At 38.1% G+C, this 12,845-nt stretch overlaps 1 protein-coding gene across 2 annotated transcripts in view; it reads left to right on the forward strand.

Annotated features, from left to right (window-relative positions):
- AVL9 (AVL9 cell migration associated) overlaps nucleotides 1-11,787 on the forward strand; it is a 71,670-nt gene extending 59,883 nt beyond the window's left edge. Inside the window, exons 15-17 of one of the 2 annotated variants that reach the window (XR_004644509.1) lie at nucleotides 5,022-5,110; nucleotides 6,077-6,264; nucleotides 7,202-11,787. Coding sequence is in view for 1 of the 2 variants with exons in the window: in XM_034761145.1 (XP_034617036.1) it covers nucleotides 5,022-5,110; nucleotides 6,077-6,171 (184 nt within the window). In the remaining variant the exon portion in view is untranslated. Of the gene's footprint in view, nucleotides 1-5,021; nucleotides 5,111-6,076 lie in introns of both variants that reach the window. The other variant, XM_034761145.1, reaches the window with a different exon arrangement.
- The last annotated feature ends 1,058 nt before the right edge of the window (nucleotides 11,788-12,845 follow it).

The following is a 12,845-nucleotide window of genomic DNA, read 5'->3' on the forward strand; positions in this document are numbered from 1 at the left end:
GCTCCCAGTGTCCGCGGTTTGCCGTTCCCTATTCAGTTTCTCCATACCATTCATGATTTTGTAGACTTCTATCATATCCCCCTCGGGTGACCAGATATCCCAATTTTATAGGGACAGTCCCGATTATGGGGGCTTTTTCTTATATAGACACCTATTATCCCCTCACCCCCTCTCCCGATTTTTCACACGTGCCCTCTGGTCACCCTATATCCCCCCCCTTCATAATCTGTTTGCTAAAATGAACAGTCCCAGTCTTTTTAATTTCTCCTCATATGGAAGCTGTTCCATAACCCTAATCATTTTGTTGCCCTTCCCTGTTCCAATTCTAATATATCTTTTTTGAGATGGGGCAACCAGAACTGAACATAGTATTCAAAGTGTGGGTATACGATGGATTTATATAGTGGCATTATGATATTTTTGTCTTCTTATCTATCCCTTTCCTAATGGTTCCTAACATTGTTAGCTCTTTTTGACTGCCGCTGCACGTTGAGTTGGATGTTTTCAGGGAACTATCCATGATGACTCCAAGATCTCTTTCTTGAGTGGTAACAGCTAATTTAGATCCATCATTTTGTATGTATAGTTGGGATTATTTTATTTTTTTTAGCGTGTATTACTTTGCACAAATCAAGTTTGAATGTAATCTGCCATTTTTTCACCCAGTCATACAGTTTAGTGAATCCCTTTGTAACTTTTTGTTCTTGGTTTTGGACCTCACTGTTCACCCCCTTTTCCAGATCATTTATGAATATGCTTAACTTCACACATCCCAATACAAATCCTTGGGGGAACCCTACTATTTATCTCGATCCATTGTGAAAACCTGACCATTTATTCCTACCCTTTGTTTCCTATCTTTTAATCAGTTACTCTCCAGGAGAGGACCTTCCCTCTTATCCCTGACTGCTTAGGTTGCTTAAGAACCTTTTGTGGGGGACCTTGTCAAAGGCTATGTCTACACTGTAACATAAACCCAGGGTTCCAGCTTAGGCGCAAACCTAACCCCCCTTCCGTCTACACACATACTGGACCCAGGACCGTTGAGGGGTCCGAGCCTGAATCAACGTTGTACCACGGGTTCAAGCCCTATTGCTTTGCAGTATAGATGCAGTCCCACTGGACTTGTGCTCTGAGAGTTTGCCAAGAGTATCCCACAGGCCAATGTCCTTTGTCCGCTGGACAGTCAAGTTTGATGGACAGTCAAGTTTTCAACTCTGCACCACAAACAAAAAGCTAGAGCGGCTACATTTTGGTGCAAATAAGTCTGAGATATGGGTGGTGATACCTCAGTCTGGGACAGTTCCTCAGATTTGTCACCTAAAAAGAATGGCTTAGGTATGGGAATCTCCCCCATGTCCTCTGCAATGAAGACTGATGCAAAGAATTCATTTAGCTTCTCCACAATGACCTTATCCTCCTTGCGTGCTCCTTTAGCACCTCGGTCATCCAGTTGCCCCACTGACTACTGCTTCTGATGTACTTAGTGGGTTGTTTTGGGTTTTTTTGCTGTTAGATTTTGTGTCCTTAGCTACTTCCTTTTCAAATTCTTTCTTGGTCTGCCTTCTTATACTTTACACTTGACTTGCCAGAGTTTATGCTTCTTTCTGTATTCCTCAATAGGATTTGACTTTCGATTTTTAAAGGATGTCTTTTTGCCTCTAACCATTTCTTTTACTCTGCTGTTTAGCCATATTGGCATTCTTTGGATCCTCTTACTCTTTTTTATTACTATTATTTGGTGTATACATTTAGTTTGAGCCTCCATTATGGTGTATTAAAATAGTCTTCATGCAGTTTGCAGGCATTCCACCCTTGTGACTGTTCTTTTTAATTTTTGTTTAACTGGGGCTTTTTGAGGGTTTCCCCTCCCATTTTTGTGTAGTTCAATTTTTTGAAGTTAATAGCTACTGTGGTGGGTTTCTTTGGCATTTCCACCCCCTCCTCCCCCATATGGATGTTAAATTTAATTATATTATGGTCATTATTACTAAGCGGTTCTGCTATGTTCGCCTTTTGGAGCAGATCCTGTGCTCCACTTAGGACGATATTAGGAATTGCTTCTCCCTTTGTGGGTTCCAGGACAAGCTGCTCTAAAAAGCAGCCATTTAATGTGTCTAGACATTTTATTTCTGCATGTCTTTCCGAGGAGACACGTAACCAGTCATAGTTGAAATCCCCCATTAATATTGGGTTTTCTACCTTTGTATCCTCTCTAATCTCCCTGAGCATTTCACAGTCACTGTCACCATCCTGGTCAAGTGGTTGGTAGCATATTCCTACTGCTATACTCTTATTGTTCAAGCATGGAATTTCTATCCATAGAGATTCTATCGTAAAGTCTGATTCATTTAAGATTTTTACTTTATTTGACTCTATGCTTTCTTTCATATAGAATGCCATTCTCCTACCACTGTGACTAACTCTCTCATTCATATATATTTTGTACCTTGGTATTAACACATCTCACTGATTATCCTCATTCCACCAAGTTTCCATGATGTGTATTATATCAATATCTTCATTTAATGACCGGCACTCTCGTTCACCCACTTTAGTATTGAGATTTCTAGGATTTGTATCCAAGCATTTGTTCATTTTGTCAATATTCAGTTGCTTGCCTTTATGTATTTTATATATAAATGAGACTTCTTTATGTTTGACTGTTCCTCACTAGCTCCTACTGTACTTTACCAACTTCTTTCCTATCCCCTTTACTAGGATATAGAGTTCCCCCTTCACTAAATTTGTCCCTAAGGGATGTCTCTACCCAAACTGTGTGCTCCTCAGCACCTGTTGCTTTCCCCCAGCCCTTAGTTTAAAAAATTCCTCTACGACCTTTTTAATTTTACATGCCAGCAATCTGGTTCCATTTTGGTTTAGGTGGAGCCCATCCTTCCTGTAATAATCCTAAACCCTCTTCCCTATACCATTGTCTCATCCACGCATTGAGACCCTGCAGTTTTGCCTGTCTTTCTGGCCCTGTGCATGCAACTGGAAGCATTTCAGAGAGTGCTACCCTGAGGTCCGGGCTTTAATCTCTTACCTAGCAGCCTAAATTTGTCCTCCGGGACCTCTCTCCTACCTGGTGTCTTTGGTACCTACATATACCACAACCACTGGCTCCTCCCCAGCGCTGCACAGAAGGCTATCTAAATGTTTCATGAGACATGCAACCTTTTTTGCACCTGGCAATTTACCGTATGGGTCTCCTGGTCATCATAAACGCAGCTAGCTATATTTCTGATAATTGAATCCCCCATTACCATTACTGACTCTTCCTAGTAACTGGGGTTCCCTCCCCAGGAGAGGTATCCTCAGTGGCCTATGTTTAGAGTGTTCATTAGGTGCATCTGCCTCTCATACTCAGTCTCAAAACTCCCGTTTGCTAGGTCTTCTGGTTGCTTAGGAGCTGGCTTTTTAAACCCCTGTTCTCCCTGAGTTAACGTCTCCCCTCTTCCCCCCCCCTTGTTAAGGGATCCTAACTGGGTTAGGGATCTTAAGATAGGCTGGGGCCTCATTAATAAGCTCTTGGCTCAGCAAGTGTATGGCAAGCAAGCACACAACAAACAAACAGACAACAAACTCACTCAAGGGTCATGTAGGCTCTCATCCTTCACCTGGAGAATTCTCTTGTAAAACTCCCCTGTTTGCTGCTCCTGTTCGCTAGCTGTCACTCTTGTCAATAAAGTTAGCAGATGTTACTTTCTAAGAAGAGGGAGAAGATCTATGGAGGTACAAAGGTATCATTTTTTACAGTCAATTTTTGTGTGTAGAAATAAAACCTGACTTCAAGGGACAGCTCTAGGGAGAAAAGGTTTGGTCCTTGTTGCCTGTTCTCGTAACAGTGGCTAGGTTTCCATGATGAAAACTGGGATCAGAAACCCATTTCACAGAGACTACCTTACCATGATAATGGCAGTGGCTATCAATTTAAACTTAGACCGTGTTTTAGCCTGTAATCTGGAGATAAGTCTTCTTGTAACTCATTTCTAATTCCCAAAGCCATTGGTGTCCCCATTTCATTTGATACTGTTTTATCACCTACACCTTTTTTTGAGAGGGGAGTCATTAGCACTTTGTGAAACTCTAAACTGAATTTAAGGGGATCAATAGTCCTTAAAGTATGATTCTAATGAAGGAAGTATTCTTGCAACATATTTATTCTCCACAAGTGACAGTGCTGTGAAAAATGTTCACCTTACCAAAATTAGACTTTGCAAATCCAGCCCAAACTGATACCTGAAAAGAATCTGCTCTTTATCCTTTATACATCAACAATAAAGATTAACGTTATTTGACTATTTGCCTGGAAATGCTTAAAGTGGAATAGAATGCAGCTTGCTTTACTATAGCAGTATTTTCTAAGGTTTTGATATATGTACATATATATGGAGTGGATGAGGAAACTGACATTTTTATTTGAATATTATATTATAAAACCAAATAAGAAGATTTTACAACTGCTGCCATTTAAAATGAATAGAAACTAATTGCTTTATGCTTTTTTTCCAGTGATAGTAACATAATTCTTCCTTACTTGTTTGAAAAAGCATGAGATGAAAGGCATACTTGTTCAAAAAGTTGATTCTTATGGATAGCACAAAGTAAAATTAACAGTTCTTCTGAATGGACAAAGCAATGACAAACATTCAGAATCAGCCCACCAGCCACATGCTTTTTAACAAAGCTTATAGACTAAGGGTAAAATTTTCAAAGGTACCTAAATGTAGATGCTGTAAAATTTTGTCTTGTAATCTACAACAGAAACACTTCCCACAAATGTCTTCGGGTCTTACACCAAAGAGCACAGCGTGTTCCATAATGATGAATCTATTCTCCCCTTCCTCCTTTATGCCTGACACATGTTTATGTGTGTAACTGGTCTGTGGTGGAATGAGGAGATGGATCTGAATCTTATGAGCTTGATTATACTTAATTGCTATTTTAGACTAAATTTTGTCCCTTGAGTAGGTAGTGAGTCAGTTGACTAATGCTCTTTCAACATTTCTCTTGCTTAGCTCTGTCCAGAACAGTGAACGTGGCAAGAAAATTGGAACTGCTATGGTCAATACCAGCCGGAATGTTGTTCAAACAGGAAAAGCTGTAGGTAAGAAATCTGTTTGTCTGTAACCAGGTTGAAAGAGTGTGCAGCTAGCTAGATACTACAAGCATGACATGCCATGGTTATTTAATAATAGTGTATTATATTTCTGTAGTGCATTTTATCCTAATGTGCTTTACAGATATATCTACCCACCACAGAAATGCAGCCGGGGGGAGGCGGGAAGGCTGGCAGAGAGGTTAATAATTGGGACACAGCACACTACACAACAATAGGACGAGGGGCTATTTTAGATAAGGATACCGGAGTAAACTTCTGTTTAAAAGCCAGGCTTTGCTCAGAGTAAATATCTGTATTTTAAGGTTTCAGACGAAAGACTGTTCATCCTTAGTAAGTGCTTAAACTACTAAGCCATACTCTCCAGCAATAACAAATTATTCTCATTTTGTGTTTCTCTGATAGTGCCTGATCTAAAGACCATTGAAGTCAATAGAAAGGCTCCCATTGACTTCAGTGGACTTTAGATCAAGCCTATACTGTTTTGATTGTCCAGCATGACCTCATCAAATGGTGAGAGAGAACACAAGGCCACCAGTTAAGGAGCTTCATAAGTGCTTGTTCTCTTGTGGCTTTGCCAAAATTCTTGACCGGATTATTCAGAATGAAAGTGATCTGTCTTCTCCCTCTTTCTCTCTTGAATTCTCAGCTGCTACTGCTCTGAGATGAGCTTGGGCCCTAAGAGCCTTTCAGGCTTGGACCTGAAGAGGCCACTTAAAGACTATAATTATTGCTGTTTGGCACAAACTATTTCTTCTAAGATGCCACCTTTAAATTCTTTGAGTGTATCTGGGTGTTTACATTTTAAGTTGCAGATTAAACCTCTGTGTTTTGTAATCACTCCGTGGTGTCTTTAATATGCAAAGAATATGTTATGGGGTATATACTGTCTAGAAAAATCATATTACACCTTCTGAGTAACTTTTTTCTCTTTTTTGTTTGTTTATAATGCAGGTCAGTCAGTAGGAGGGGCCTTCACAAATGCAAAATCAGCCATGTCTTCGTGGCTTTCCACTTTTACCCAGTCAACACAAGGCCTCGGGGACTAAAAGTAGAGTCTGAATACAGGCTTTGCACCCAGCTGTTGAGTATTTCAGTTGTATCAGTTTCTCTCAGCTGTACAAAGACTGCTCCAAAATGAGGTATGGAGACTTCTTAGTCATGGAGGACCAAAATGTGGTGTGTTTGTTTACAGATAAAAATGGAATGGTTACCCTTTGGTTTTACTAGAAGTATGAATGTCTCCAAGCAGAGCATGAAGAATGGGATGTAAAGCTCTTTCACAGTACATTAGTTGTGTTTTTAAATTACTACTTTTGTTTAAATCTGAGCCTTTATACTCTAGCAAACAGGGTTTGTTGCAAGCAAAATGATAGGTTTGAATTCAGATTTGTACATTTTGGATGGTTAAGATATCTATGTAAATTAGCTGTATTTTACAATTCAAATAGTCAAACATTTGCTGTAACGTTTGTTAGAATGAAGCAGTATAATAATGCTGATTCACATTTTAGGTTGGATCTGAGAGCATGCTTGTGAACTTAATGATGCAAGCCAGGTTGAAACCCTTCTTAGTTAAGCTTGCTTTCAGTTCCAAACTAAATTCAACACTGGTGTAGATTGAGACTGTTTTTGATTTGTGACTTTTTCTTTCCCCCCATCATATACATGTATTGTACTCATCTGTATCTAACTTTCTTCTCTGTACTTGCAGACCTGACAGAGTAGACAATTGTGCAATCAGTTTCTTTTTGATAGTGTCCTCACTCATTTCATAGGACAGAATATAAACTCTCTTTCCTAACACTGAATAGTGTTGCCACCATGCTTACGCTAGGACATAAGAGAAATTCCAGCTGGAGAGATTTCTTTACATCATTCTTTAGGGAAAATGTCAACAAAATAATTGGTTCTCTGAGAGCAAAAATTAGAGCCATAGGCAACTCTGTGCAGACTTGCTCTATTTATAAATGCAGTTTGTGTGTGTGTACGTATGTATATATGTACACACACTGTGTTAAAATTGTCCCTAAAACTAACACCGTGTTTAACAAACTCTTGAATTCTTTTTGTTGCAAGGCAGGTTATAAAGACCCTTCTGAGTAAAAATTGGCCATGTAGACGACTTTCATTTAGTCAGGGAATATCCATTTCACAGGACTGGTTTTGCATGAGGAAAGAGAGCGCTCCATTTTAAGAATAACTGAACCAGCTCAGTCACAACATTCAGTAAGATCGCGTAGCTCTTTGTATGGCTTGGTGTGATACTCCTGTATTTTGTATACACTGTGCATGTGTTGTAATCTGTATGGGACATGTCCTAAAACTGGAGCCTTGCTTGTTCTTCACACCTGAATCTTTGCTATTTCTTTCAATGATATAGGCCTGCTAGAACCTTGAGATGATACCTATTAACATACTTTCAGATTTGTATTTTCTAAATTATAGTAACAAAAATTCCCACGTTACATAATGAAGAGATTCTCATAGCATGAAATCATGACACCACAAACATCAGTGGGAGTTTTGCCATTCTCTTCCAAGGGGCCAGGATTTCTCCCTCCCTCCCCCCCCCCCCCCCCCCAGTTATCTTGGACATCACTACTCTTGGACTCCTGTAAGTAGGCCTGGGCTGAGTTGGTTGGAGCTTCCACTAGATTTTCACCTTTCATTTTTGGGGGTTAAATGAAAAGAGTATCTAATGCTCCTTATGCAACTCTTTACAGAAGGAATTAAAATTAATAATTTGTGTTTGAAAAGCTATTGAAAGCCACGCTTTCATCTACCAATTACTTTTACGCCAACTTTTTTGTTCCAGTATTATCATTGTAATTCTATTTTAGCTTTGCTGCTTCCCTTTTAACAGTCTAAAATAACATTATAGCTTTTTTAAAAAGACTATCAATTTTTAAAGCTAAATTACAAGTGGAAAGAGCCATGGATTAAACGGAAAGCTTGAAGCTACATGAGCAGTTTCATTTGAAAAGAAAAGCAAATAACGTCTCTAGAAAGCTGTACAATTTGTTTTTTACTGAAATACAACTGGCACATACTAATAAGTGTAAACGTTGTTGCTTTCCGACTGTATATATAATTTTTATTCTGTAACTTCTGCTGCAGTATTCAGATATTGTTCAGCTCCCTGTGCTCTCTTGCTTTCTTTTGCATTATTCAGCCTTCCCTTAGTAGATGCTTCCATCTTCAGAGAGACTAGGGCATACCCTATGCCACATGCGTATCTCTGATAAAGTTAGTTTAGGTGTGTAATCAAAAAAGCTTTTCTTGGTTCCTAATTAGTTTCTACAGAGTTTTCCAGTTTAGCCTGGAGATTAGAAAATAGCAGTTTGCTATTGAGAGATACTTGTGAAGAAGTAAACAATATGTATACTGTTGGCCTGTCTCTTTGGTAGTTGAACTTTTTCTTGTAGTAAAGGCAGTCTGTGGCCTCTGGGACTTTAGCACCTGTGTTGACCACCTCTGGGACGTAGGTATTCGAGTGCAGTTTAGGCTGGGAGCTTGGCAAGTAGATAAGATTTACAACAGGTGAAAAGCATAGAAGCAGGGGCCCTCTTCTCTGTATTTTTTAATACCCTTGTCTCTCTCTGCCACCCCTCCTTCACTTTTCTTCCTTCTGACTCCATCCCGTGTCTCCCCTTCCTCAAGAACAAGGGCTCAGAATGTCTGAGGACTTCTCAGAGCTCTTTATTCTGTGTTATTTCAGGTCGCTATCCTCTGCAACAGCAGGCACCTGCCATGTGCTGCTGTGTAGTGGGATTTGCGGTGCTCCAGGATCCTGATGTCATTGGCAATCATAGTCTAGGATGGGTGCTCAGAACAGTCTCCCCCTCCCCACCAGCTTGCCAGAGTTATGGGAATAGGGGTACAGGCTTCATCAAGAGTATTTTCCTTTCTTCTATCCTTCAAAAGTTGATCCAAGGTATAATACTGACAGCCTTCATTTCTGCCCTAGGGTGAATGATGCTCAAGACATAGGAGGAAGCTATTGTGAGGTGTGTGTGTGTGTGTATGTGTGTGTGTGTGTGTGTGTGTATATATATATATATATAATATATATATATATTAATTAATCCTCTTTCAGATGAGCTTCCTGCTAGCAATTTGGACAGTATTTGTCAGACTTATTGCAGTGGATGTAGGTGAAGTGATTATTAGCAAGTATTCTCATTTGAACAGCCACCTTAATTACTTCTGGGCAGTAGAGCATGCAGCCACCAAAATTAACATACAAACTATACAAATGAATAAGTCTTTAAGCCTTCTTAAATTAACAGTTGTAGTAACCACTCTAGTAAATCGTAGACCAACTCCAAAACTATATTTCCATCTTCTATTTATTTACGTCTTAAATCCCCAGTATAAACATAAAACCAGTCCAAAGAGACTAATGAAGTGATACCTCATCTTGAAGAGCTGGAGAGCCATTTCTTCATTGCTTGGTTTCTGGGCCACAATATAACTGTGAAGACACTGCCTGTAATGACTGAGCTGTGACATTGTCATTTAGCATGTCCAGAAGTCACTCCACAATTTGGTGGCTGTTTGTGATTCCTCGCCAACATTTTCTCTCTCTTCCCACTTCCTGGCTGCTTGAGTGCTCTTGTATGTGCCAAAAAGCATGGGGAGCTGTTCTGGTGATCAAATCTTATAGGATCTATATGAAGCACATACAGATTCCTAAAGACAGAGACTGAGTACCTCTGACTTAATGGAATTCTGATTGGACTCAAATGTTCACCTTTTTTCAATCAGTCACTTGATGTCGTAACTTTAAAATTTTTGCACATCTGACATTAGGTAATCTTAAATGTTACTTCATTTTAATAAATATCATTTGAGAATCAATATTCTAGTGTATTTCACTCATTTCACCTTCTACAGTGTTTTAAGCATTGTTGTAATTTAAACTTAGTATTTTACCTAAATAAAAACTTCTGATTTCAGCCAAAAAATATTATTAGCAGATAAACTGTTCTGTGGCAGTATTTAATTGTAAAAGTGAAAGTATAAATGCAATTTTTAAAAATGAAAACCTAGTATTTGATAACTCTACACTCATATATACTATATCTTGTTGTGATTTTGTGTGTGGGGCTTGGAAATAAATATATCAAGCCTGTTTAAAAGCTTTTACTGTCTCCTCAGAAAGCTGTTTTATTGGAAGAACTTATAAATACCTATAGATAAGTCATTTAATGAGATTAATACTTGGCACACTGATAGTTGTCCATCATTCAGTGACTGATCTTAAGCCATTAACCTCTGAAACTGGTGAAATATGAAAATCAACATTAGTTTGACTGACTATTTTTGTAGTATCATAATGAGGCTACCTTGTGAGAAACTGTAGCTTACAGTCCATTTAAACTAACTACTTAGTAAAAGACTGCTTTTGCAGATTTGGGGTAATAGGATAGTTCAGTGTGACTTTTTGAAATGTAAATACTTGTTTCATCTATTTGTGAGCTAGTATTTTTTCCCCCAAGTTTCCACAAGTCACTGAAACCGTTGCGTCTCATCAAGAGCTTTCCACTGAAGAGATGTAAAATAATTTTAATCTAGATTCAGCCTCATAAAAATTAACTTTCAATTAAACAGCCTCATAAAAATGCAGAGATCATTGAGCATTTTAAATACCTTGTCAAATTCAGGGGGCTTGAAGTGACTCGGCAATCAGCATAACTTGCACTGGATTGGCGGCAATAATATTCTTCCCACTCATTTGCTTTATATAACATGAAGGGCGTCTTTTTTGTTGGTCTTGTTGTTTTTAATTTCATCAGACATGCTAAAGACTGATCAAGGTAAATCCTGAAGCCATTCTCAAGCATATAGAGTTTTGATAAGTAATTTGTTTCCATTAGAAAGGGAAATAAAAAAAACTCCCTTGAATAACAACTTCCAAATCTGAAAGACATGCATGCATAAATAAGTCTAATATTTTGTAAAACTTTGTTGCCTTTGTATTTGTCTACCTTTCTACTGACTATCTGAAAGAAAATATATATTTAAACTGTGTAAATGACAGAGTTATAGCTTGTTTTCCAGTATATTTATAATTGATCTCTTGCATGTATTATTTTTCATTATTGCACATTTTAGAAATGTAGAGTGTGTGCACCTATCCATTTCAAGCCAGAAAAAATTCTGTACTCCATTACAATTCCTAGTATTTCAAGTTTTCATAGGGAGTCCCTTCATGGAGATATGATAAAGTGCTAAGGTTTTTCATGCTAATATGAAATGGAAATTAACAAAAGGGCTTACGTGACTCTGGATTTTACTATTTGAATTTCTTGTTTCATTTGTTACCAGATACAGGAAATTGTTTATTAAAGATACATTTTGCAAATTGTTATAAGAATTAAAGTCACTGAACTGTCAATTTAAATCTGATCGCTTTATTGGGTATAAAGTAATGTGTGCTGCTGTATGAACCAGTTACCATGCATAACATCTGATCATAAAACAGTTTAGTATTCTTTGCTGCTATTGTAGACTTTGTAATTTTAGCTAGACATTTTGTCAAATCCTTTACCTCTGTGACTATTTTAAAATCAAATCATTGCCTAATCATATACTGTGTTGAAATGATTCCATTGTATATTTTGTTCTAAAAGTGATAGAAAATAAAATTGCTCTATTTATGCCCGTCTTGAATACATTTTACTTGTATTTATGAAAGCACATGTTCTTATAGTTCAGGTATAATTACTGTGTGTCTTTGAATAGAAGACCTCTACTACTGCCAATCTTCTTAACTTGTCTGAGTCTACAGCTTACCAAGGAAATAGTTTCTTTCTGGAGCCAGTCCAGCATGAAGAAAATTAATCAAGGACATGTTTAGACTTCAGGTTATATTCAAATTATATTTTCACTTCCCATTTAATTTTTGTTTGTTTGTTTGTTTGGAAAAAAGCATGGTGACCAGAAACTAGGTTACTACAGAAAAATGACAGAGATGGTTTCATTCACATGTTATATAGACCTTTTGTGAAACTAATTTTTCTGGGCAATATTCAGTCTTACGTTACACTCTCCACTATATTGCAGCAGGCATTTCATTAACTTTGTTTTAATCTATTTTTGTTAAGATGGGCAGGGACACATTGGAAAGTGGAAGAGACTAATATTAATGCAGTTAATATAGTGCCTTCTGATCATTTCTGACTACTAGGAATTGCCACCCAGCCTCCCTCACCATGACTAATACCCGGTTGTAAATGTTTAGATTTCTGATGTTGTGCCTAAAGTTGCAAAGGAGCTTCTAAACTTTAGTGTGCTGGTCTTTCCTCAGCTTTGCCAGTAATGGGGGGGAATGTGGTTAAAGATGAAAGATAGGAGCCAGAAATAATGCCTGGCGAATCTCCAAACGTAAAAACTTAGTTGTGTTGCTGTTAGTGCCAAGCTTTAGCTTACTCCAGTGAAAGTTAACCTTAAACCCCAGATGAGATCTCCTCTACCACCACCCACCCCCACAGCCATACTTGTACTTCACATTTATTTAAAAAGCACTGTGCAAATGTTAAACTTCAGTACTTCTTTGGGATCATTGAGTAATACTGTCATAGTGTATCTAAGGTAACTTGCCTGAGGGGATTAAAACTCATCAATACCTGGTTTGAAGGCTTTGCTCAGTGAGCACATCAGTGTGAACAGTTATTCATAGACTAGCAACTTTCTTCTTTTACAGCTGAAGAATAAT

Source organism: Trachemys scripta, chromosome 2 (genome assembly GCF_013100865.1).
Source record: "Trachemys scripta elegans isolate TJP31775 chromosome 2, CAS_Tse_1.0, whole genome shotgun sequence".
Lineage (NCBI taxonomy): Eukaryota > Metazoa > Chordata > Testudines > Emydidae > Trachemys > Trachemys scripta.